Source organism: Haliotis rubra, unplaced genomic scaffold, assembly GCF_003918875.1.
Source record: "Haliotis rubra isolate DU_JTF1 unplaced genomic scaffold, ASM391887v1 Scf13, whole genome shotgun sequence".
NCBI classification, from domain to species: Eukaryota; Metazoa; Mollusca; class Gastropoda; order Lepetellida; family Haliotidae; genus Haliotis; species Haliotis rubra.
The window spans coordinates 4,502,610-4,528,569 of record NW_025765225.1 but is presented as its reverse complement, the minus strand read 5'-3'; the positions used below and the strand labels follow the sequence as shown (position 1 = coordinate 4,528,569).

Below are 25,960 nucleotides of genomic sequence, written 5' to 3'. Positions count from 1 at the left end.
GAAAATATCGAAGTGTGTATATTGTGCACGTTCTTGGTAATTGAAACTGTATGATCTGTAACTATATTTTTAGTACATAAGGGGACAATATCAATACAGCAAAACAAACAGAACGTAATGCAATGGTTATTTAAGACGTGATGTCCTCAAGAAAGTTTACGTTTTCAGCAATTTCAAGGCTTGAAACTTCTAAATGAAGTCCATTCAGTATTATTTAGCAATATTTATGTCAAGAAGGCTTTAAAGTAAACAAAGATACAAGATGTCATAACACACAAAGACACACAAAACAAAGAGTGATTCATAAGTCAGGTTTTCTTCAACGGTCAGTAATTCCTGTCGTAGTCGAAGTTGAGCATGTCGCGGTTCGAAGAGCTGTCACCAGAAGAGGGCATACTCTTCAGTTTGGTGACTGCCAGATAGACCAAGGCAACCAGAGCTAGCGTCCCCACGCCGCTGCCGAACCCTACACCGGCTACACTCAGCAGCTTGGTATTGCTCACACGAGGACGTATAACTGTTGTGGTCTTCTTGGTTACAGGATCTGTACACTTGCATGTCATTCTGCCTGAATGGTATGCCTCGATCTGGAAAATAGGAGACATTGCATTATTTTGATCATATCTGCCATGGTGCAGTTGACGCTACAGAATACAAAATAATAACTTCATAGGGGAATGTCTTTGTTGTTAATCAGCGTGATTGTCTCATATACCAAACTGCCAGCGTTCGATGTGTGGTAGTTTCATTTAAGAGACTAAATATTAGTCCAGACGTTAAGTTCCAACAAACCTTCTAAGAACACGAGGACCCAATCGTCTAAGGAGCTGCAGTCCCTGTGCAGAGTTGCGTCACTTGGTTACGCAAGTATTCGTTGACTGCACGTTCGAATAACGGTTCTTCTAGATTATGGTTTATCAGTACAATACCCAAGCTCACGAGTTTCATTAAAGTGGCGACCCATTAAGATCCGGGGTAGAATTGGTCTTTAGCAACCCATGTTTGTCGTAAAAGGCGACTAAACGGGATCGGGTGGTCAGGCTCGCTGACTTGGTCGACACATGTCATCGTATCCCATTTGCGTAGATCGATGCTAATGCTGTTGATCACTGGATTGTCTGGTCGAGACTCGATTATTTAGAGAAATTGAAGGGGGTGACAACCATTATTGGCATGAGTATACTACATGTATCTCATTTAATTATGTCTTTGTTTCCACCAGCCTGAGATCGTCGGAGCCGCATCTTCGGTAGAGTGTCTGTCATTTGGATGCAGCATTCATGTTCTTGTCAAGCCGCCATCATGCGTTACAACGTGGGTACCAAAACAATAGTGTGTATGGTGTGTGTGGTGAAACCGTGTATGACCAGGAAGTAGAGGGCGCTGTAACCTTCATCGGTTGGCTTTGTTCTGTTTGTTCCTTTGCTGTTGAAGTTCATCATTATTCGTGTTTAGGACATGCTTCACTTTTGACTTTACATTAAGCTGTAAGCTCATATAAGTGACACAGAGGGGCGTAAAACCGTACACTATGAAAACTGTAAAATGTTTATGCCCACCGTTGATGATTGATAGCATCTGAAGCTACAGTCATTCATGGAGCAGGCACGCGTGAAGATCCGGGTAAGAACTAGTCTTCACCAACCCATGCTTGTCGTAAAAGGCGACTAACGGGATCAGGTGGTCAGGCTGGCTGACTTGGTTGACACATGTCATCGTATCCCATTTGCGTAGATCGATGCTCATGCTGTTGATCACTGGATTGTCTGGTCGAGACTCGATTATTTAAAGACCGCCGCCATATAGCTGTGATATTGCTGAGTGCAGCGTTATACAAACCAGCCAATTATTAAAATGGCAAATGTTTGAGACATACATCCCGTGATATAACTGGAATACAGTACACTCACTCACTCATATAAAACCATTTATCCTTATTACAAGTGTATACTCTACTCGTGCGTGTCTATAGTGTGAACACATTTGATCATATCAAACAAATTAAAGTGAAAACACTCACCATTTGCTGTTTAGCTGCAAACAAAGATATATAATGAAATTGTCAATAAGAAAACTATTTTGATGAATTAATTTATAACTTGGTTTTTACTATGGGTTTTTACTATGGGTTTACTTGGTTTGGACTATGGGTTAAATTTTAATGGAGAAATGTATTTATGTTGCATCTGTATAAGTAAAATCAGATATTTATTTCATTACAAGTCGAAAGCCTCCACGAAAGATTGAAAAGATGTTTGTCTTGAAGAAGGCTCAAATCGAAAATCGAAATTCATTATGTTATTTTCAGCCTCTTCTGCATGACTGAGGGATATGTTACTCACTGGCTCCAATGCATTGCTTTCCCGGTTCTGCGAGATAGGAAACAAACAAGGAGTTGTTTTAGGTACTTCAATTTAGAACTTGAAAGAATAACGTACACCCGCGCACGCACACGCACACACACGCACACACTCACACGCGTCGTTTTGTCTTTACCCATACAAGAACATTATGATGCGAAAGTGCTTCAAATGACGTCATCTGTTTGTAGCACCTACCATACTGAAATCACTGACGGTCGTAGCGTATACAAACATTGCATGTTTGAGTGAGTGAGTAAATGTTGCTTTAAGACGCATCAACAAATTTTCAGCTCAAGAAACAAATATTTTCCTCTGGAAACTAATGTAGAATAACAGCGATGATGTAGATCACTGAACTTGAACGTGGGTTGTTCGGGTTTCTATGAGCTGAACGGCGTGGCCACCCTCGACTTTCGACCACTTGACATGCTTACCCATTGCTCATATTATCCCTTGTGACCCGTGTAAGACATTTCATACATATCACAGTATCCTGTCAGTAATCGATCAACCAAGTATCAGAGCCTGATCACTATGTCCAATTAGGTCGTGGGTGTTCCCATGGCGTCACGTTCGTTATGAACCAGTGATTGTCGTTATGAAAGACGAATCTTTGAGTCACGCCAACTAGCCTGCCAGATCCATTTCAGACACAACTTACCACAAACAAAGGTTGATAGGAAGCATTACAATCATCTTTACCCTATGATACCATACTTATGGTACAAATGTCTTCAGGCACGCCAAGGGGCGGTGGGGTAGCCTAGTGGCTAAAGCGCTGGCTCGTCATGCCGAAGACCCGGGTTCGAATCCCCACATGGGTACAATGTGTGAAGCCCATTTCTGGTGTCCCCCGCCGTGATGTTGCTGAAATATTGCTAAGAGCGGCGTAAAACCAGTCAGTCAGTCAGGCACGCCAAGTCAAAACATTGATTACACAACAGTTTCGTTTCCTGTTGACTGGGTCCCGTCCTATTGCGCAACTTAGTACAATAACCAGTCCAGAATTTTGAAACCAATTCATTTAACTGGATACATAATTATTAATCAGTATTATTTGATACATCTAATCACTTGTATATTGCAACACTACGCTCCTTCCAATCCTTGCAAAGACGTCGCGGCAGCGTGCTCTGTCTTACTGTGAGCTCTGACAAACGGAAACCTGGAAATCGTGGAAATTTCAAAACCAGGCTCTCCCGCTAGAAGAGTTTGGCGGTCTGGTACGGACTTGATATTATATCAATCACACTGTGCCTTACAGAACTGTGCTGAATAAGTGCGAAAAACACATAACAGGTGTAACCAGTGTGCCAGATGCATTGTGAATTATTTTACCGCCTCATCAAATAGGGACAGTCTGTGACGTCTTAGTTAAGGTCATGCTGCCTACACCTCGCCAAAAAATATACAAATACGGTGTTATTAAAGTTTAAAATTGAAATTTATTTGTAAATACCATTTTCTTATGAGACAAGAAATGGAATTCAGTGTAACCATAGTTGTTTGTGATGTCTATTTTCACTTTCACACGAGAAAATTCGGACCGGCTGAAAAGTAGGTCATTGTCTGAATAGGTTAATGAGACTCATGTTTCGGTTTGACCGTGTGGGGTTCGCGTGATTTGAAACAATAACATACACTGTTGCCCATCCGTATACCAATCGGTGGTGTATGTCAGTGCTGAGCAACAGCCATACTATTCCCTCTACAATTACAGATATTAACAAATACCCACTGTAACGTATGATAAATTTGTGATTACTCTTCCATAGTAAAGTACTGATTCTAGTACTTTTGGAGGCTGAGCCCCATCCGGGATTCGAACCCACACTCTCAGAGTCAGACACCTAGTCGCACCCAACGTAACCATCAGATCCCAATTATCGACGGGTTTTACGTCAACCATGAGGCTCTGGGAATTTAGGCGGAGACTGAATCCTAACTGTGTCCATTCGCTATATAAGATGTATTATAGACATACTACCTGGGGTTGGTGCTACCACATCTACATCCATGCATATTGTTTCAACGTCATTTCTGAAATATGAACACTATATGTCCACAATTCATGGCAGTTCGTGACATTGTATTATTACCAGAAACTCTACATTTTAAGGTTCTTGGAAAAGTATCCATAGAGGAACAATCCATAAACTATCCTACTTTGTATAAAGTCCAGTGAAATATAGAACGTCAGTGCAAAAGAATACCTTGTCGTGACTATCCTCACAAACAAATTCCGTTTGGTGCAAAGAGAAAAATGGCTGTAAAAATGATATAAATGATAACACCAGGTGTTCCCGATGATACCAGGTGTACTTTGTTTACACTAGTTACATCACACTTGAAGTAAAACAAATAATTCTATCCATTTACATTATTGCGAGGCACTTACATTGTCCTTAAGGGCATACAATAGGGGCATAGGCCCTTCTTATAAACGTAGAAATGCCCCAATGGCTTGTTTACTGTACATAATAATACAGGGTTATAAAAGTCAGTAGTTTCCTCTCACCTGTCAGAGATGCTTTCGGCCTGAACACAAACATGATGATGGCCAGGTACCGTGGCGTGATACAGAACCGGTTGGATGGACTGGCCACCGCTTAGTATCGGCGGCATGACGGGTAGGTTGGGACTTTGCTGCAGTAACCTACAGAATTAAACAATAATCCTCCATTTGAAACACACAACATGGGTTTGGTATTGACAAGACTCATAATGGACTTTCTCATGTAGGAGTCTCGTTCAGTTTAAATATTATTAATATATCTGCATTTATGATATTGAGAATAATGCTGAATACCTGTCTGGCAATGTAGCAATTGGAATAGGACACTGCGTTCCTAGTGTACAAGTGACCTGTGTTGGTCTTGCTGGTTTGGGTTTTGCACCTGTGAAAAAGTCAGAAGACAGTCACTGCCATTACAGACAATCTGATATCCGAACAGTTACTGGTTACACAGGCATTTTAAGTAACTGCTTGAAAATCAATTAAATGTATTATTTTTTTTAAAAACAGATTTTCTAATTGGGAGGACTTTTTCACCCATATGATGTCATCAATGTCGGAAAAGCACATAGGACTACTTCCAATTACTAAATGTGTTCTATGATAATGATAATTCGTCAGTCAGTATATATAAGTGTGTATGATCACTGTATGATGTTTTTTGTTTCATTAAAATGTTTTACCACAGCATACATAATTTCTTATAGGCTAACTAATAGCTGACAAAGGAGAATTGACATCTTGCTGGCTACAGACGCTTAACGGTTTCATATCCGTATACCTGGTGTGGGTATGCTGCCACTGGGGTCAAGCTTCGTCTCCACCTTTATGCACAGCTGTCGTGATATTAAGCTGAAAAAGGAAAGAATACCACGTAATACATTCAATATATTGCCGACTTTCGTACAGTCAACACGACCAAGCTAGAAAATAGTCTGTGTCTATTACCATTCATTGTTGATTGGTTAACGCCGCACTCAGCAGTATTCCAGCTATGTGACGGTGGTCTGTGTATAATCGGTTCTGAACCAGACAACCAAGTGATCAACAGCATGAGCATCGATCTACGCCATGGCATACGATGACATCTGTCAACCAAGTCAGCGAGCCTGACCACCCAATCCCGTTAGTCGCCTCTTACGACAAGCATGGGTTATTCTAGACCAATTATAACCCGATCTTCATGGTTCGTGTTCGTGTATATTATCAGCTGAGACAGATACTATTAGGAAAAAAAGTCAGATAACAGGTTAGAATTACATATCAGGATAATGAAAATCTGTGATAAAACCCGGTGTTTGTGAAAAGGGAAAACGTGTCCCAGCACATCGTGAAGGCATCCGTGGCTACAACTGACGTATACGTGTTTTGATACCAGGGTATTAGTTTGACTTTCAGAGCTCCTACCTTACTCCTGCACTGGCCTTCATGCAAACGTTCTTGGATCCGGGAGCTGATGGTCCAATCTGAATCTCGACATCTTTATATGATCCCACAGGTCGAACTGGACCATTGCTAAACTGACTTGTACCGACCGGGTTCACCGAGATCGGGTTTCTGATAAAACATTTTACATTTCAGAAAACTAGAAACAACAATCACTAAACACGGTCACACATTTCGGGGGTTGCCTGACACTCTGTTCAAGCAACTTGCTCCATGATTTGGTTGGTTTGCTATTTAAAGCCGCACTCCGCTATTTCAGCTATATGACGGCGGTATGTAAATAGTCGAGTCTGGACCAGACAATCCAGTGATCAACAGCATGAGCATTGATCTACGGAAATTGGGTACGATGACATGTGTCGACCAAGTCGGCCAGCCTGACCACCCGATCCCGTTAGTCGCCTCTTACGAGAAACATGGGTTGGTGAAGACCAGTTCTTACCCGGATCTTCAAGCGTGCCTGCTCCATGAATGACTAGCTTCAGCTGCTATCAATCATCAACGGTGGGCATAAACATTTTACAGTTTTCATAGTGTACGGTTTTACGCCCCTCTGTGTCACTTATATGAGCTTACAGCTTAATGTCAAGTCAAAAGTGAAGCATGTCCTAAACACGAATAATGATGAACTTCAACAGCAAAGGAACAAACAGAACAAAGCCAACCGATGAAGATTACAGCGCCCTCTACTTCCTGGTCATACACGGTTTCACCACACACACCATACACACACTATTGTTTTGGTACCCACGTTGTAACGCATGATGGCGGCTTGACAAGAACATGAATGCTGCATCCAGATGACAGACACTCTACAGAAGATGCGGCTCCGACGATCTCAGGCTGGTGGAAACAAAGACATAATTAAATGAGATACATGTAGTATACCCATGCCAATAATGGTTGTCACCCCCTTAAATTTCTTTTAATTGGAGAGGGTGTGTGTGTGGTTGGGGATGGGATGGGGGTGACAACTATTATGGGCATGAGTATATTTACTAGTAATTCCCTACATCAATGTGGAACAAGAATGATGATGATGATGATGATGGTAATGATAGTGACGATGACGGATATCGTAAGAATGTCGTAAATGATAACGTTGACCAAAAAGGACCGGAGAGGTCGTAGGCATTGGTGATGTCAAGACGTTTGCGGAAAATAATCTGTCAGTAAATATTTTTGAAAAATATAATTCCTAATACATATACAATGAATTGTCCAAAGACAAAATCTTGTTCTTCACAGATGAAAATTTCAAGGAATAATTGAGTGTCCCTCATAAATCCACAGGCTTTGGGAGCACCAAAATCTTACATTCAATCTCAAGACTATGTTGTGAGGGTGTGCACAATTTACATATTAACTGAAAGTTATGTGGGCACATAAATTAGCTGTAACTCACATGGTCATTAGGTCCGCATGGCAGATTTGGATCTGGAGGTAAAAGACAGGGATGAAATAGCTGTCTGTTCTGTGTCAGTATCTATACAGATGTCAATGAAAATCGAACGTTGACATGCGAGTGAGTGAGTTTAGTTTTACGCAGCTTTTAGCAATATTTGAGAAATATCATGGCGGAAACACCAGAAATGGGCTTCACACTTGCGATGGTAATATATTTAGTGATGAACATTAGATATGAAGACATGATATCATGAAAGGTAATACAGCAATTTCATATACGCACTGGTTGGCAGGTGAGTCTTCGTTGGGTCTTTCCCGAACGTATCTACAAAGAAGTGTTAAAAAGTTGTCAATACATATCACATCACATCACGATGGAACGTAGTGTAGCAACAAGAGATACTAATCAGGTTGGAGTGGCATGTATCATACCACGCTGGGTGCCCCACAGCATAAACATGTAGTTACAATAAATCCGATGCTATGCACATCATCGAAGCGTCAATGGCTACCATGACGTAAAGTCAAATATCATCACTAATCTCCCTCCTGTATTTTTACCTGCAAGACGACGTTTTTTTCAAATTTATAAGAAAAATGATGTTGAATTGTAAATATAGTCTTACCCTTGTGTTTTATGTTATGAAATATATATATGACTTTGATAACTTGTACGTACTTGGATTGGGGGTGACTTTTATCGTGTAACATTTTCTGTCGTGGTTGGTTCTGGAATTAAATGAACATTCGGCAATCCTTTAAGTCATTCAACTCGAATGCTCGGAATTAGAAAAGAATAGTGTGTGTTTTTGGCTGAAGCATACACCATATAGTTTATTATCATTGATTTCGAAGTATGAAAGGGAAAGAAAGGCTTGACTTTCTCTTTTACCCTACTACGAATTAAAAGGCCCCCAGCTAGTTAGCCTTGTCTGAAATGTTTTACACAATTAAAGTTTGACAACGTATTTAATGGCATATTGTTAATATCATCATAATGACGGTCACTAGAAAAAGATATAATATGTTGACGTAATTGAGCATGTATATATGAATGGAATGAAGGGCGAGAGAGGGGAGCGGAGGGATGATGTAGAGGTTACCTTGGCAACCCTACACCCACCACCGCTGGTTTCTCAAGTGTATCATCTACGACCGGTAGAATTCTGAGTATCACCAGCAAACACCAACACCATGCTCAAAGAGGCAGTCAAATCCAACACACACTGCTCGTTATGCAAACTACTCACGTCGTTGCACAGACTGTATGCTCCCCAATGTCTGTTTGTGAGGGAGTAACGGACAACGTGTGTAGATCGGGGTTAGTAGGGTCCGTTGTAACAGTGGCTGGGATCGCACCAGTCGTTGGCTGAAATCTGAAATACATACCAGTACAACAACTGTACCGCTGATCGGTGTTCCCCTCTAAACAGTCACACAGCTAATAGTCACACATCATAATTGTCTAAACATGAACATGGACGCCAGTATTACAACTGATATCAATTTGAGTGGGTAAACAGTACTGAGCCAATATGGCGACAACCTGACAGCGCGGCTAGGGTAAACTGACAACCAGATAACCAGATCAGAGAATGTAGCTACTCTGTATTATTTGTATTTTAAACCAAGGAACTTAGGTCCTGCTCCGAGGAACCAACAGGTTTTTGAAACAGAAATACTTATTTCAGGCTTAACGTCTGAGTTTTTACAAAACTGACTCTGAAACTTCCAATTCATCTTTTAACTCACCCAGTGCCAGGAATTGTTTTCATGTCGACGGAGCAGGTGGTGTCAACAGTACATGTAACGACGGAGTTGTCAGGGAGTGAAGTCGAGATTATTTCCTTCAGAAACAAAAACAAACTCGTGTAAACGTATTCAGATGTCAGTTATAGGACTGAATAAGTAAATGGATACAGGATAACGCGCCGATCATCAATATTTAAGCTGCAACACTACATTCTGTAAATATGTCGTCTGGGCCAGGTAAATCATTTTCTTACATGTTCCAGCAGAATGGAATGCTGGGGACCAATTACAATCCAGGTTCATATGAGTTCAATAATGCTCCAACAGACTAACATTTAAAATGTGTGTTCACTGATCCAGGGAGATGGGTAAGTGGGTGATTGTTGCATTAAAACGCATCAGCAAGTGTGCTGCTATTCATGAAAATCTGGAAAGCGAAAGATACCATTCTTCCTTTTTCTGTTTATGAAGTGATAAGCATTGTGTGAAAGAACCCTACCTTCGGTGTCAGGCCTAGTGCAGGCTTGGGGGCTGAAGTCAGAGAGAAGAATTAAAACAAATCTTCTTGGCAGTCTGCGTTCTCAAAATGCAAAAGGTACCAGGACTAATAAATCTTTTCCTCAATTTATTCTAACTTGTTATTCATTAATATGCCGATAATTAGGTTTTGTTCTGTTTGACTGGGTAAAACCGGATTTACTCACAATGTACAGTTTATATACTCCTGACGCATATTTTGTATTGCCAAAAAATATCCCCTGCATGAACAGACGTTAGTACAGATGCGGTGAACAGTTACAGGGAAAATATTGTCAAAGTAAATCTTACTTGAAACATGTGGTGTCGGATTAATATTTGCACACCATTCGTTCCCCTCCAGTCTGTGTGCACAAAGGAGAGTAGGACAAATGACGGTATGTAGAGACAAAGTACATCGGGACACGATCATGGAAATACATTGCTTGAAATGACGTTTATAAAACGATGGATGAAATATGGAATAGATATGAAAAAGTGGTATTTTACATAATAAAAGTCATCAAGGGAGTTCCTGGGCAGAGAAAGCTTGTAGTATGACTATTTACAGGGTTTGTAATGTCTGTTTGTTTGTATTATAACGCCGCACTCAGCTATATTCCAGCTACATGGCGCGGTCTGTAAATAATCGAGTGTGGACCAGACAATTCAGTGATCAATAGCATGGGCATCGATATACGTAATTGGGTTACGATGACATGTGTCAACCAAGACAGCGAGTCTCACATCCTGATCCCGTTAGTCGCCTCTTATGACAAGCATGGGTTACTGAACAATGGGGTGGAATTAGGGGCCTCCCAGCTTAACCTGAATGAATATATCTGGGCGACAATACGTAGACGATCGTCCTAAAAATCAAATCAGGATGGTTATAATTATGTTTTTCTCATGGTTTTAATTAACACTTTAAAAGTCTACTGACTGCATCACTGAGGATTTTTTCATCCACATAAATCTCACACGCTGTGATATAACTAATTTACTGGCAAATCATGATGTGGTCATGTCTGTATAAACATAAAGACAAGAAATTTCTTCAAAATGTTGAGAAGTACATAATCTGAGATGATACTTACGATGTAAGTTTATTCCTGACTTTGAAACACACGGGCTGGAGACCGAGTTTGGCACTATCAGGTGTTATTGGAACTTTGATGTTGAATTTCCCGTCCGGTGTGGGCGTAATGGTTGGTGTTGCTATTGGTGGACCTCTCGTTTGAACGACTTCCACACCACTGTTGAACATATACATGTATATCAATTCCGTGAACAAGATGTGTGCACGGTACTGACAGTTAACTCTATGCAAGAAAAATGAAATTCGTAATGTTTTTGCATGATATGACGCCATTTTCTAAATCTGTACCATTTTATTGCAGATAATGTCAAGTAATCTTGGCTATGTTTCTCCTGAACCCTTTCTTTTCACTACAAAATGCATTTGGTAAGGAAATCTTTGACACAGTGTCTGAGAAAATACGGATGTTGCTTAATTAATTTCCTTATTAAATATTTGCTAAAGATTTAATATGGGAATGCTATAAAGGGGCACACAAATGCAGTGTTTTCAAACCTCATTGGCCCGTCATTATTATTCAGACAATACTTCTAGAATGTTAAACAATATGTGTTTCTAGGAATATCTACCCCTGTGGATTCGTCCCTGGATCAACGAGGATGGAGATGTCACAGCTTGATGGACACGGTATTATAGTTCCGCTTGTCAAAGTTGGTCGAAGAACATGGGGCTATAAAAAGTGACGACAAGACGACGTAATTATCCAGTTGTTATTATGTACAGAACGTGAATAAACATAAAATTGCTTGTATCTACTGATGTTACCATAACTTCGGTGGCAGATGTTTTAACAATATATTCGTTATACAAAAAATCATTCAAAGTAAACAGTTGTGTCATTGTTAATAGCTTGTCCGGAAAATTATTTATTGTTCAATCATTAAATAAACAACCAAGCTATTTGGTTTTAGGGATAATAATGAGTAATAATTTAGGCTGTCAATTAGTAATGAGGAAAACGCCAGTAGTAGCCCATATAGTAGGCACGTCGCAGAATACTCAAATGATACTATCAACATATTTGACGTGCATATATCATAGGCGTTGAAATAAGAAATAGAAAAAAATATATTATTAGGAGGCTTAGTTTTAAACAGCATATATGTTATTATGACCTTTTGGTTCCCAATCGGATACACAAGAGCGCCAAATTCCAAATCTCGTTCCTAAAGCTCCTAATTCACTCTCCTAGTCGAATTCGTTGTCGTATCTATTTCCATATATACTTCGATTGATGTAGCAACCGCAACTCTGTATTTTGTAACCAACAGATGTACATAATGTTAAACCGCCTCTGTTATGTATTGGTTAGGCGTAAACCCGGAGAGCGGAAGGTCGTGGGTTCGATCCCCGGCCGCGTCATACCAAAACACGTTAAAATATGGTACTTGTTGGTCCCTGACGGGATTAATGGGCATTAATGGGTAAAACGGGGAGCTCGAGTGGTCGGCTAGGATTCAGTATAATGTGTCTGAGTGGGGTATTCATGCTTAACTGCGGCATGGTATGTCAGTGAGCAAGCACTGTAAAACCAGCTTAAGTCCGGGCTAGTACAAGCAGACACACACACACACACACACACACACACACACACACACACACACACACACACACACACACACACACACACACACACACACACGCACGCACGCACGCACACACACACACACACACACACGCATCCATGTCGTCATTATTATATGATATTTATATAGCGCACATATCCAGGCAACTAGTGCATGCTCAAGACGCTGGCGAAATATTTCATGAGCGAAATATTCTTAAGTGCGTCGTTAAAGCCCTTTTCACCTCACATAATGTTATCATCACGTGTGGCTACTGTCATTTGAAACCTCTGACCGACAAATCGGAGTTGACCATTCATTCTGAAATTAGTGTGACCGAACTCTGATGATGATTTAAGCCACATACCTTGCTAGAGTCAACACCGAGCCCAGATAAAGTGCCTAGAGAAGAAACATTCTCTTCGTTAAATATAAATGAATGAAGTAAACAGACATTTAAATTATTATACCAAACTTTTATTAGTTAAATCATTTTCCACATTAATCTCGACTTTTCGGTCAAATGTTTTCTTCATTGCCTCTTGTGTGTACGCTTTGCACGCAAATTGTGGCTCATGTTCCCTTTGAAGGAATGAGAAAACTGTCGCTCATGTATCACTCTTTCATTACCCAGTTTGTCATCTGTACGGATTGCAGTAGATTACGTATGTACCTGATAGGGTCCCCGGCATAGATGTGCCCACTGCAGACCCAGGTGGAGTTGTTAGGCCACCTTGAAAGGACGAAACAGTTGTTAAATATCCTTTTAATATAATTGTAAGTTATTCTGTGGCATTAGATTCAGTAAACAAGCAATTTTTGTTTTTCGTTTTTGTTTTAATGAATCTGAAAACAATTAGTCCACACTCAATAACAGACTACTACCTCCTGATTGGCTGACAAGAAAACGTGGGAAAGGTATGGGTTGCGTTATTGCTATGAACGGTGTTGACAGGTTCAGGGTTCTTTTCTCAAATAATTATTCTGCGAAACAAACAGTGACGTTATTACTGTTATATGTTTACTTAAAAGTATTGACTCCTTGGAGGTATTAAACTATAAACAGGTCTGCTCATGTTGCGTAAATCAGCTGTTCCGCTTATCACAGTTTGCACACTATTTTTCACTCAAATGCCTCCATGCAATAATATTAAAGTAAAATTTTATATTATGCAAAGGTTAACCTCATACATAGATCGCTGTATAGCCTAGTTATTTCAGTCTAGTAACGGTATTTTTGACGTTTAGAGATACATTTACGCTGATCATTTACTTCAGAATACGACAAACGTCTGTTTATTATCCAGAGCCTTTTAATTGTTTCTACACAGTCCAAATGTATTACCTGGACTCTGTACCTTGACAATGTAGCATCGTTTTGACGACCCGTCTTGGCTACAAGTAAACAAGTTCATTGATAACACCCAACATGTATCCTAGTTCTGTATTTATATCAAATTACACATGTCGCGAAAAAGGCGCACCAAACGCATGTTACATTAATTGTTATTTAATAGTGGAAGCCGCGGTGGCTGAACGGGTTAGACGGCTGACTTTGTGTGCCGGCGATTAGGTTCCTGACTCTGAGGGTGTGGGTTCGAATCCCGGATGGGACTCTGTACTTTACATAGAAAGAGTAATCCCAAATAACATATGTTATTATTTATCCGTGTCTTACAAAGTAGTCCAATTATGAAACTGCTTCACATTGCGCACCGAAAATCGTGCCTATTGGGTTCTGCGTTGGATCTGATGATGATCCAACATTAAGTTGACGCACTTTGATGACACAATGAGTCAAGCCTCACTCACTCGCTCACTCACTGGTCTATTTGATAGTATAACATGAGAAACTTACGTTTCCACACACATCTTATTTTCACCGATGTTTTTGTCAGTCGGTGACAATTGGATTTTGGTTTCCGCCGCAGGAGTTAGGCCAGGTTCAACGACAAGGGGGATGTTGGAGGCAATAGGTGTCTTTAGGCTTGAACATGGAAATAACATTATAATACATATGCATGTGTAATAATGCACATATAAGAAGGCGGAAAACCACGTGGAATTGTATGTTGCCTCAAGGATCATGTTGAAAATATGTTTAAACCTTACAAAGACAAGTATTTCACATCAATCTTGTAGTTTTCGTATACTATTCACGAACATTCCTCACAGCGTCCCGCTGATTACATTGAGATTAAAACACAACCTACGAGGAATTACGTAAACTCTGTCAAAAGGTGGTCGATGTTCATTATGTCAATCACTAGATATCGTGATTCAGACGTCATTGGTTACAGAATGTCGACATATAGCTTAAACATTGCGGCGTTGAACAACAAATACTTAAAATACATATATTTTCCACGTTCCTCATGTGTTCCCCAACAAAAACAACAGCAACAACCGAACAAAACAAACAACAACAACCCCAGTAGCCTAGTGTTTGCCGTGATATTGCTGGAATATTGTTAAAGGCGGCGTAAAACTAAACTCACTCACTCACAAATGTAAAATCACTGCTCCTTGACATGCCCCAAATTGGCTATGCATCACCTTAAGTAATGGTAAATGGTACATGTACTCGATGTTACGTCCACTCACCTGTGCCCTGGCCGAGTCATTACGGGGAGGGTGCAAGTAGTTCCCACAATGCACGGGATCACTGAACCGCCTAGTAATGTAGGGCTGGAGAAACCATCCTGATATTGAAAAAATGACACTTTCTATCACTAAATGTAGACATACAGGTGAACATGGCAGGTACTCATTGTCAAAGAAGAATTACAATGTCGATCGTTTCTGTTTTAAAAAGCAATCAGAAAACAGAACACACACTGTGGACTGGATAATAAAATGGGAATTGCAGAGTAAAATTATGTTGACATTGTTGATAACATTTAAAAGCTGTACATTTATCTCCTTTTAGGATTGTTTCAAATTATATAGAGGGAATTAAACTTTAATATGATCTATATTCAGTTGAACTCACTGTGGTGGAACTTGAAGCTGAAAAGAAGCAAATGTGGACCTGTTATGTCACTTGCCAATGCTGTCATTTTCCAAGATTTCGAGAAAAAAATTCAGCGCACTCCAACATGTGTTATTGATATTCACATCAACGTCAGATTGTACTTCAACCTCCAAAATTGCATACATTTAGTTGTCATCCTTTAATATAGTCTCTCTGGGGATAATCACTTGTTTAATAACAGTGCTAGCTTCTGCACCAAAATGTCTCATCTATGGCAATACAAAGGCTGTCAATACACGAAACCTATTCTGCTTCATCATACCAGTTTCTAAATGCTACTTAAACAAGGTGCGTGTAGCTGATTGAAATATTCCTCCACAGCTGGAGGGGTAAGTTCTCGGGGCTTCAATCCAAAGATACAATCCAATGGTATCATTCATACTCCATGTTTTTTCATTTAAATTCAATTTACATTTAACTATTTATTTCACTTTCTTAATTTAAGCGACATCATTTATGAGAGTGGTGAAAGGGGTTTCTAGAAAACATGTTGGTTGACGTACCAGTTTGACACTTGCTGCCCGTATGACCAGCATCACATACGCACTCTGCTGCCGTCGATTGTTTCAGACATGAACCTTGGTTGCTGCAGGATTCACCAGCACACGGATCTGACGGGTAAAGAGACATACTAAATGGCAGTTATGTCCAAATTAATTGAGGGTGTACAGTGCTAAATACAAGGATGATATTTGAAACATTGATGACTGAAGGCAAAAGAGATAATTCACACATTTTCAACTGAACATGGATTTAGCATCAAAATAAAAACAAACTGCTTATTGACTTTTCAAAAATGCAACGATGATATTTAAACAACTCAGGAATATTATAACAACATCATGCATTTCTTAAATTTCAATTTCCAGTTTCACGGATTATGTATGAGGAAAGATTTCTGTTGCCATCGTCTTAATCTATATCATACACAAGGGTGGAAGATGCACAGAATAGCACGGCGTTAAAATAATATGTGTACAGATGAAATAAAAGAACAAAAACCTGTGACTGGAGTCTTCCTTAAATCATAGCATCTGTGTTCTCCAGAAGGCCTGCAAAGATAAAGATACTTCTTTCACATGTGGTATGTCAAAATAGTGGCATTACCGTGTCAAGCATTGTGTTCCGACCTGACTTACAGGAATGAAGAATAGATAGAGCTACACATTTTAAAAGCTATAGCGGAGGAGCGTCGAAAATAACAAATTGCTAATATCTCTACTTGACCCACTATATTTCAATACATAAGTGTGTGGTTTTGACAAAATCCTACGAATAATAAAGCATCGTGACTTTTAAACTTTGTACTGGAATATCAAATGCGAAAGACAGCTCACCCTGCATCGATGCACAAGTTATTGTTTGTACTGTCTGGTTTGTATAGGACATCAGTGACACAGTCGCTTCCATCTTCAACTGTTTTAAATGTCGTGCCTATTGTCGAGCTGGAACTGACTTGTTCACTGAAATAAAAAGAACGCTCATATTTCCATGATATGTTTACAGTTCTTCTGTATCTCCATTGTACATCATATAGATGACATGGCACGGTAATAAAAGTTATACTTTTCTTGTCTATATATAAGATGATAAATAGTTTGCATGATTGTTATGGATGCATACGAGACGTTAGTTGCAATTATTACTCCACATGAAGCAATGATTTAACTATGGAGGTGGAGGTGGAGGTACAATATTTCCCCTTCTAAAAGGAATAACCCCAATGACCAATGCCACATATATAAACCTGGAATATCAATTGACGAGAAACCATTAGAACAAAAGGACTATGTATTACCAGTTTCCAGATACGGGATCCTTTGTACTGTGAACCAGGATATGGCATTCGTTTTCACATGTTAATGAGCTCCCATCTGGTAGTGTAGGGTTGGTAAAATGCGACTGAAATGAAAAAGGAACGTCCCTTAAACATTTTAAACTTGAAATGGCAATAAAATAAGACAACCCCTATATAATTTACCCTATTTTAGAACTAACTTGCAAGATAACTATCAAAGCTCACCTAAAACGCAACGCTTTGAACAAAGTTCATATCATAGTTGATGGCTCCATATACGGAGACATTTAAATTCAATACAGTTCAATCCAGTTCGCTGTAACAGGATCAGCAGATCTGCAGATATTTATGCATGAACAGTAACGGGTTTTCCAAAAGTAGAAGAATACTTCATCATCTGCACATCCTATTTTTGACCTTTGAGGCATAACAACCTACCCCTGTCGGATTAGGAGTTGTAAGTCCGACGTCAGTGACATCTACGTTGTAACAAACTGAGTCAGCTCTGTAACAAGACAAACATAGGAAACACTATAACGGATTGCATGCTCTGAAGCACAGGTCTTCAAAAGAGCTACTCTCAAGGCAAGGATATGTAGTGTAGCAACAGAAGCAGCATCATGAGTAACAGAACTGCCTGCTGCTAAAAGTGTTTTGAACGTTAAGGTACTGACTTGACGACACACTTACGTTGCAGATGTCAGCTTAAAGCAAACTTTCTTTGGTCCTTTATCTGGAGACGTCAGAGTAACCGGCGTCGTGTACAGACCAGGTACACCCGTGGCAGTGTCCAGTTTGGGCGTCGGATCCACACTGACACCCACATTACCAGAGGTAGGTCCTGGTGTAAGTGTCGGTGCTGTATGACTGCTCAAATACATTAAATATGCACTTGTCAGTTATCTATCGATTACACCTCAAATTCTCTACTGTTTTATCGTCTTCACAGAAAGGCACTGTATCCTTTAATCTGCATATAACTTGTTATTATTAAAGATGTACTATAGGTATAAACCTTCATCACATTTTACATGTAGTTCATAACAAATTGATAAAGACCCTAAAAGAAGCCAATTAAGTGACTGGTGAAACATATATCCATGTAAAATGTCCAAATTACCTTCCACCAGGGGCTTGTGTATGCACTGGAAAGACACATGGTGTGTCCTTTACACATTTAATTGTGCCTCCATTTTCCATATTGTTGTCTGCATATTTCGGCTGTTGAATAAAAGCAATTAAATAACATACCAAATAACATGTTTAAAAGGGGCGGTGATACCGTCAGCAGATGAAAGAGTACTTGTTCAAAGTCTCTCTTAGTACATCGAAAGCTTTTCCTTTAACAAAATCAGTATACACTCACAATTCCACCAAATACCAGGTATCATCACTATTGGATACTGATTCATAAACGTATACATTTAATGATGACGAAATTGTACAATGGACTCAGCTTGAAACAGAGCACTTTTCCACTACGGAAAAGTTTTATCACTTTAAGTTATTGTAAATGCACATTAAACGTACAGTAGAAACAACTAATCAATCTAGGGAATGCGTTATTTAACATGTGGTAGGTTTCCCAATCAATTCAAACTTACAGTGCTTCCTGTGTTAGCTGATGGTCCTACAAAGAGAAATCATTGATACAAATATGTGTGCATATATGTACTATGTACTTACGAAAGTGAACAGAAAACAACAACTCATCATATGATATGCTATGAAGGAAAGCACCCTACACAAATGCCTTAGAGATATAGTCGACAAGAAATTTTTTGAAGACTGCAAGCAAATTCTGTTGAATACATTTTCGTATACCTATTTCTGTATGTGAAAGAACCAATATGTAGTACAGGATGAATACTAAATCAAATTTGGTAGACTTGAACAATTATGATTCTCTAACCAAATTGACACGTTGGTCCGGTGTATCCCAGGGGACAGTCGCAACTACTTGTGGTTGATTGCAGTATCCCTCCCGAACTGCAGGGGTTAGTCGTTGTTGCTTCAATTCAAAGGTAAAAACAGTTTTCAGAGTTCAATTCAAAACAAGGCAGTCAATCATAACCATGTTTTATCATTCAAATTCAAATGAAAATTTTATTTAACTTATCTGCCATAATTTATGAAATGGGTCTTTGGGCATATTTACGCTGGTATAAGTATATTGAAGGGTTTTGTATGATGTTTTAAGGTTCATTGCAAACTTACAACACGTTAATCACCCCATGGCAGTACATGTGGCATAAACACCATTGCTAGTGATTCATAAACAGATCGTAAAATGGACTCTGCCTTCAGTACAGATTGTTTGAGTACCCTACGCTATTAACCAGCTTTCATGTTACACTGAATTTATCAAAGTCATCTTTATTGTTGTATAGCATTATGCATACCCAGACTAGTATTGGCAGCATCAGTCTACATATAAAAAATGTAATCATCACCACCATAATTGTTATAGAATATACTGAGTGAATGAATGTCGGAAGCATACGCCAGAGGGACCATATACATTAAGATATAATGGGAATTTCGACAACCATTCACAAAACAAATTCAAACATACGTTATATTATCATGTATTAAATACCTCATGACATATAAATTCCTGTATACGAATTTCGTGCAAGAAATGATATTACGTAAATGCTGATTTATATATGGATGTAGCTGATGATGTATAAGCGTCATCGTACCATCGTGTGGTCCATGTATGATATTGTTTATCTTTGTGGACTCCATTATTGACGGACTGTTGTGATGAGGTTGACTGACGGTACCGATAATTCACAACATATTATGTACTATGTCTGTATGTAATCTTAAAACAGCGATGTGTTTACTGGTTCATACTTTCTAATGTTAAATGTCTAGTCCAGACTATTGACTTGTCACTGTGATATAGGTAAGCTTTATCCACTAGGTGACTTCTTAATATGTACTCTGCCTGTCTGATGCGGATATACACACAAGACCTGTGTGTGGCGGATAAGGAGTGACGGAGATCTCCGTTACACTGTGATATAGGTAAGCTTTATCCACTAGGTGACTTCTTAATGTGTACTCTACCTGTCTGCAGCGGTTATACATACAGGGCATGTGTGTGATGGGTCCGGGGTGACGGAGATCTATGTTACACTGTGATGTAGGCAAGCTTTATCCACTAGGTGACTTCTTAATGTTTACTCTGCCTGTCTGTAGCGGTTATACACACAGGGCATGTGTGTGATGGGTCCGGGGTGACGGAGATCTATGTTACACTGTGATGTAGGCAAGTTTTATCCACTAGGTGACTTCTTAATGTTTACTCTACCTGTCTGCAGCGGTTATACACACAGGGCCTGTGTGTGATGGGTCCGGGGTGACGGAGATCTCAGTTACACATGTGGTTGGAGCTGACGGCGGATCCTTGTGTGTCGGGAACACGTGAGTATCTTGTTCCCTGGTGGGCGCTTTGGTTACGGTGGGGCTTATGAAAAAAAGAGCACATAACTATAGGAAAACAAAGGGTGCATTATCAGCACACATTCTGCAACCATTCGTCAAATATGTAAAACCTGACACACAGTAAACCACGCTTATATCGAACATACAACTGAACTGACGGATATTACGAACTGTTTTGTCCCGACCACTAGCTGTATATCTTAATCAAAATGAACTACGGTTATAACGAACTAAATTTAGTGGTCGCTTTGACATCGTTATAAAGGTAGTTTCCTCTATGTATATTTACTAGTGAGTTTAGTTTTACGCCGCAATCAGCAATATTACAGCTATATGACGGCGGTCTGTAAATAATCGAGTCTGGACCAAACAATCCAGTGATCAGCATCATAAGCATCGATCTACGCAACTGGGATACGATGACATGTGCCATCCAAGTCAGCGAGACTGGCCACCCGATCCCGTTAGTCCCCTCTCAAGATGAGCATGGGTTACTGAAGATCAATTCTAACTCGGATCTTCACGGGTCGTATATTTACTAAAATAACGAACTGCCCCCGTCCCAGTTTACCTACCAGGTACTTCCTGTAGGTTTTGTGTATACCAGAACATGACAGTCTTTCAGTTTGTCACACTGGAGAACACTGTTGTCGGGCATCGTGGGAGACATGAAGGGCTCCTGTTAATAACAGTAAACATGTGATACAATCATTAAATCACACAGATCAGACCCGATCTTATCTTTAAGCATCCTAACAAGACGCACATTTACGAAAGGTATGGAATTACGTATTTTTTAATGAGCTAAGGTGTGCCTATGCTCTGACTTACCTTGTTTGGAACAGTTGGGGTACCTGGAACAGGAAGGAAGTTTCGAATATGTCCATACAAAAGGTAAAGTTATGGATATAGTTTTAAACTCACAATACACACTACACAGTACACAGGCGAAGCATCATATCTTACTTTTCTAATATACCAAGAGAAACAAGCACATGCACACGTTACACATATTTACCTGATGGCGTTTTCACATGCACCTTAACACATATCGTATCTGATTTCCTGAAACACAAAATAAAAATATATTTTATAAGTGTTTGTGGGATGGGGTTGTGTGTCGTGTGTGTATATAAGTGAGGGGGGTGGAGGGGGAAGAATGTGTGTATCGCGTAGTGATGAATGCTTTGCTTTTAATAAGTAACTTTGGGGATCTGATAATACTTGGGCAGGTAACATTGAGTCTGATAAAACCAGTGTCTGTTGGGGCTTCACCCTACATCAAGCTGCTATGCAGTGATGTTACTGTTTTAACCAAACTCACAGACTCACACTCACGGTTAAAGATGGGTTATGCTTCAAGTATTGCTGCCTAACTTGGACCAAACCATGAGAATTAGCATTGTCATGTTGGAGATGACACATTGCGCAAATAGGGTGAGCAAGTATTATTGATAGTTGGATCTACATTATAAAGATGACTTGGCATTCAGTCAAATGGTATTTTTGAACGAATAGAGTTGCTAAAAGACAGCTAGGAGAGCCAAATAGACGTGTATAGCAATGGTAAATGAGAGAATGAGGGAGAGTCAAGATGTTACATCCAATGATCTAATAGTGAATTATGAACTTTTATATTTATGTTATCCGCAATTTGATTGTTGGAAAGACATTAATAAGAAAAATATCCGTAAATATTAAAAACCCACCCGAAAACAATTTTCTCAGCTTTTACCTACCCTCCAGCACTGGTCTTTACACACACATCGTGGTTGCCCGGATCTGTCGGTTTGATCTGCACTTCCCCTTTCTGTATGCCGGTATTGGGCAAGCCTGGATCAGGTGTCAATGGCTTTGATATTGTCGGTGTTGACGATAGGGTGGTAGGACCTGGACTTAGTGATGGGGTAGATCTGGTTCCAAAATGAGAACATACACGCAGTAAGTACTGGCCTCCATATGAATATACGGGGCACATCAGTTTAGGTATAAATGCAGGAATTGTTACTGTTAAGTGTGATATGGCCCTGTTTGGAGTTTGACCGTTAGTCTTAGTAAAGATAACGTAGAGCTGAGAAACCTATACTTTCTGTCAGATACTTCTATAAGTTTATATCATGTGAACCCGTAAAGATTCGGGTTAGAATTGAACTTCAGTAACTCATGCTTGTAAGAGGCGACTAACGGGATCGGTTGACACATGTCATCGTATCCCAGTTGCGTAGATCAATGCTCATGCTGTTGATCACTGGATTGTCTGGTCCAGACTCGATTATTAACAGACCGCCGCCATATAGCTGTAATATTGCTGAGTGCGGCGTTAAATAACCAAGGAACATACCCTGTGGTTTCTGGTTTGACGTATACAGGTATGTGACAGGTCTGCCCTAGTTCACATTCCACGGTAGCGCCATTCAATGGGCTCGGCCCGGTAAACATCGGCTTCGATGGGTTAGGTATGGCTTAAGGACAAAACAAAAATGCATCAATTTGACATACCAATATTGAACAGTACTATGTCTATATTGAATCTCAGGTATCAATATCACAGCTATTTTATTGGATTAGTGTCATATAATCATTAACCGACACTGCATATGTTAAACCCACCTGTTTCACAGTTCAGGCCCGTAAATCCCGTCGGACAGTGGCATGTCCCTCCCTCAAGAACACCGTGGTGTTCACAGGGATCTATAAAACCGTTATCACACTTATGAATTATATTGTAATGGTACAAACAAAATGAATGTCAGCTAAACGATCAATATTTCAAAAGGACATGATCAAAATCTACTGTTATCAATAAGTGAAAAAACACACACTGAAATAGAACATTCATAGCTCGAAAAACTAATCAGTCGTTATCTGTATTGAAATGCTGACCGCAGGTAGGTCCATTGGTATGACTGTCACAGAGGCAGCTAGCTGCGTCATTTTTCTCCAGTATACATGCACCATGAATCTTATTACAGCCCTTGGGGGAACATACATCTGCAAACGAAAACCAAGTAATTATATATTTCAAAGATATCTTGAAAGTGAGTGAGTGAGTTTAGTTTTACGTAATGTTTTTAGCCAGAAATGGGATTCAAACGTTATACCCATGTGGGGACGAGCGAACGCTTTAACCACTAGGCTACCCCCAACGCCCCTGATCGCTTTGTACTGTGTGATATGGAAATATATCAAAATAGAGGTCACAGTGTTTCCAAAACATATTGCTCACACCTGTACTTCATGGTAATATATTAAAAATATGATAGATCCATTTTCAAACCTGGTGATGGTGTTGGTTTGGTGGAAAAACATCGTGGTTGTTCTCCTTTCCTATAGAAGAAACAGAAAATGTGCATTGCAAACACTTCAGCTTGAGGTCACAGCATGATACATGTTGAAGTGAATACTGCGTGTTTGCCATTTAAATTCTACCCAAATCAAACATTATATATATATATATATATATATATATATTACCGTAGTTCCTGTAGCTCAATGCTACAGGTGCTCCTAGAAACTGAAACCCAATCAGTTTGGACTCAATCGTATTAAATGTGTTGCAGAATGAAACCGTTGACAGAACGTACCTAGCCTTGAGACAGACTGTGGAAGGATGTTGAGCAGTTGCAGCTGATACAGATACATCTGTGATACAGTCGGTCCAAGTTGAATCCTTTCTTGTAGGGAAGACATTTACTGTGCTACTTGTCGTAGTTACTTGTGGGCTGCACATGAATATACCAATATCAGCAAAGTAGCTTGGAACATTTTCAACATTTATCTTTTTTGCAAGTTACTTTAGGTCAGAAGGGTGACTTTGAGAGAAGATTTCACAAGCTAAAAAGTAGAAGTGCTGATATTACTTGAAATAATTTTTGTGTTTTGTTTAACGCCGCACTCTAGCTACATGGATGCGGTCTGTTAATAATCGAGTCTGGACCAGACAACCCACTGATCAACATCATGAGCATCAATCTACGCAAATGGGATACGATGACATGTGTCAGCCACATTTGCGAGTCAGACCACAAGATCCCGTTAGTCGCCTATTACGACAAACGTGGGTTGCTGAAGACCAACTCTAACCTGGATTTTCTTCTGGTTTATTTGAAAGTGGTTGGTGGGATCTTATCGAATGGGCAGCAAGATGTATTGTAACGTAATGTATATAATCGTTCCATCTTAATCATTTCAGTGCGAGAGAAACGGTTGCAGATTCTGCTCTTGTCTTTGTACATTGAATTCAACAAGATACATACCAGTGACCATTATCAGGAAGTGAATATACTATCATGTGGCAGTCCTTCCCATTCGAACATCGTATGGTGCTCCCGGAGACAGGAGTTGGGTCATGGAAACTGTCCTGCAGCGAACAGTAGACAGCGATACAGTGTACATTCACGTACAAAGACTTGCTTCGGGGTTCCCCGACTGGTTTCCTGTGATTTTCTTTCCGATCACAGGAAGCCTGAGCACCAACATTTACAAAGAAAATCCTGAGATTGGACAGCCACACAATCACTCTTGTGACTTTTTTTCCTGTGACTTTTTTCCTAGCCAAAATTGTGGCTTTTATCCGTCACTTTTTTTCCTGTGACTTTCTTTCCGATCACCTCCCCGGGAACACTCCAATAGCCAAGTCACAGGGGCGGATCCAGAATAATTTCCCTGAGGAGCATTTCCCCCTAACCTTTGGACTTCATGATATATGTGCACCCCCCTTCTCCAAAATCCTGGATCCGTGAGGTTAGGGTTTTGATTTGTCGACATAGCAACTATTTCGAAACTTGTCTTTGAATGGCATTTAGAAGTTATACACACAAGGAAGAGCGTTTTTATGGATGTCAACTTTTTTATTACGAGGAACACAAGGTTTCCGAGTTTATCATTACTCCTTCATCAGGTGAATGAATGGTATGAGGCAGAGAGCATATATATGTACATGTAAGAACAACAAAAGTAATTGCTTAGCCTGCATCTTTGTTGTCTTATTACTTTCATAAAAACTCTTC

The 25,960-nt window shown here is 39.8% G+C and overlaps 1 protein-coding gene across 2 annotated transcripts in view; it reads right to left on the bottom strand.

Annotated features, from left to right (window-relative positions):
• LOC124267208 overlaps positions 1-25,960 on the bottom strand; it is a 39,638-nt gene continuing 13,678 nt past the window's right edge. Inside the window, exons 8-40 of one of the 2 annotated variants that reach the window (XM_046702125.1) lie at positions 19,408-19,506; positions 19,100-19,125; positions 18,616-18,716; positions 18,186-18,362; positions 17,934-18,000; positions 17,496-17,599; positions 17,035-17,160; positions 16,700-16,749; positions 16,201-16,308; positions 15,656-15,672; positions 15,268-15,365; positions 14,522-14,650; positions 14,009-14,058; positions 13,337-13,396; positions 13,031-13,065; positions 11,668-11,768; positions 11,097-11,255; positions 10,312-10,364; positions 9,983-10,014; positions 9,484-9,578; positions 8,982-9,107; positions 8,411-8,460; positions 8,015-8,056; positions 7,730-7,761; positions 7,076-7,167; positions 6,286-6,435; positions 5,660-5,730; positions 5,173-5,260; positions 4,882-5,019; positions 4,351-4,403; positions 2,343-2,369; positions 2,021-2,034; positions 1-581 (exon numbers count right to left, since the gene is read on the bottom strand). In XM_046702125.1, coding sequence (XP_046558081.1) covers positions 327-581; positions 2,021-2,034; positions 2,343-2,369; positions 4,351-4,403; positions 4,882-5,019; positions 5,173-5,260; positions 5,660-5,730; positions 6,286-6,435; positions 7,076-7,167; positions 7,730-7,761; positions 8,015-8,056; positions 8,411-8,460; positions 8,982-9,107; positions 9,484-9,578; positions 9,983-10,014; positions 10,312-10,364; positions 11,097-11,255; positions 11,668-11,768; positions 13,031-13,065; positions 13,337-13,396; positions 14,009-14,058; positions 14,522-14,650; positions 15,268-15,365; positions 15,656-15,672; positions 16,201-16,308; positions 16,700-16,749; positions 17,035-17,160; positions 17,496-17,599; positions 17,934-18,000; positions 18,186-18,362; positions 18,616-18,716; positions 19,100-19,125; positions 19,408-19,506 — 2,825 coding nt within the window. In that variant the 3' untranslated portion in view covers positions 1-326. Of the gene's footprint in view, positions 588-2,020; positions 2,035-2,342; positions 2,370-4,350; positions 4,404-4,881; positions 5,020-5,172; positions 5,261-5,659; positions 5,731-6,285; positions 6,436-7,075; positions 7,168-7,729; positions 7,762-8,014; positions 8,057-8,410; positions 8,461-8,981; positions 9,108-9,483; positions 9,579-9,982; positions 10,015-10,311; positions 10,365-11,096; positions 11,256-11,667; positions 11,769-13,030; positions 13,066-13,336; positions 13,397-14,008; positions 14,059-14,521; positions 14,651-15,267; positions 15,366-15,655; positions 15,673-16,200; positions 16,309-16,699; positions 16,750-17,034; positions 17,161-17,495; positions 17,600-17,933; positions 18,001-18,185; positions 18,363-18,615; positions 18,717-19,099; positions 19,126-19,407; positions 19,507-25,960 lie in introns of both variants that reach the window. The other variant, XM_046702124.1, reaches the window with a different exon arrangement.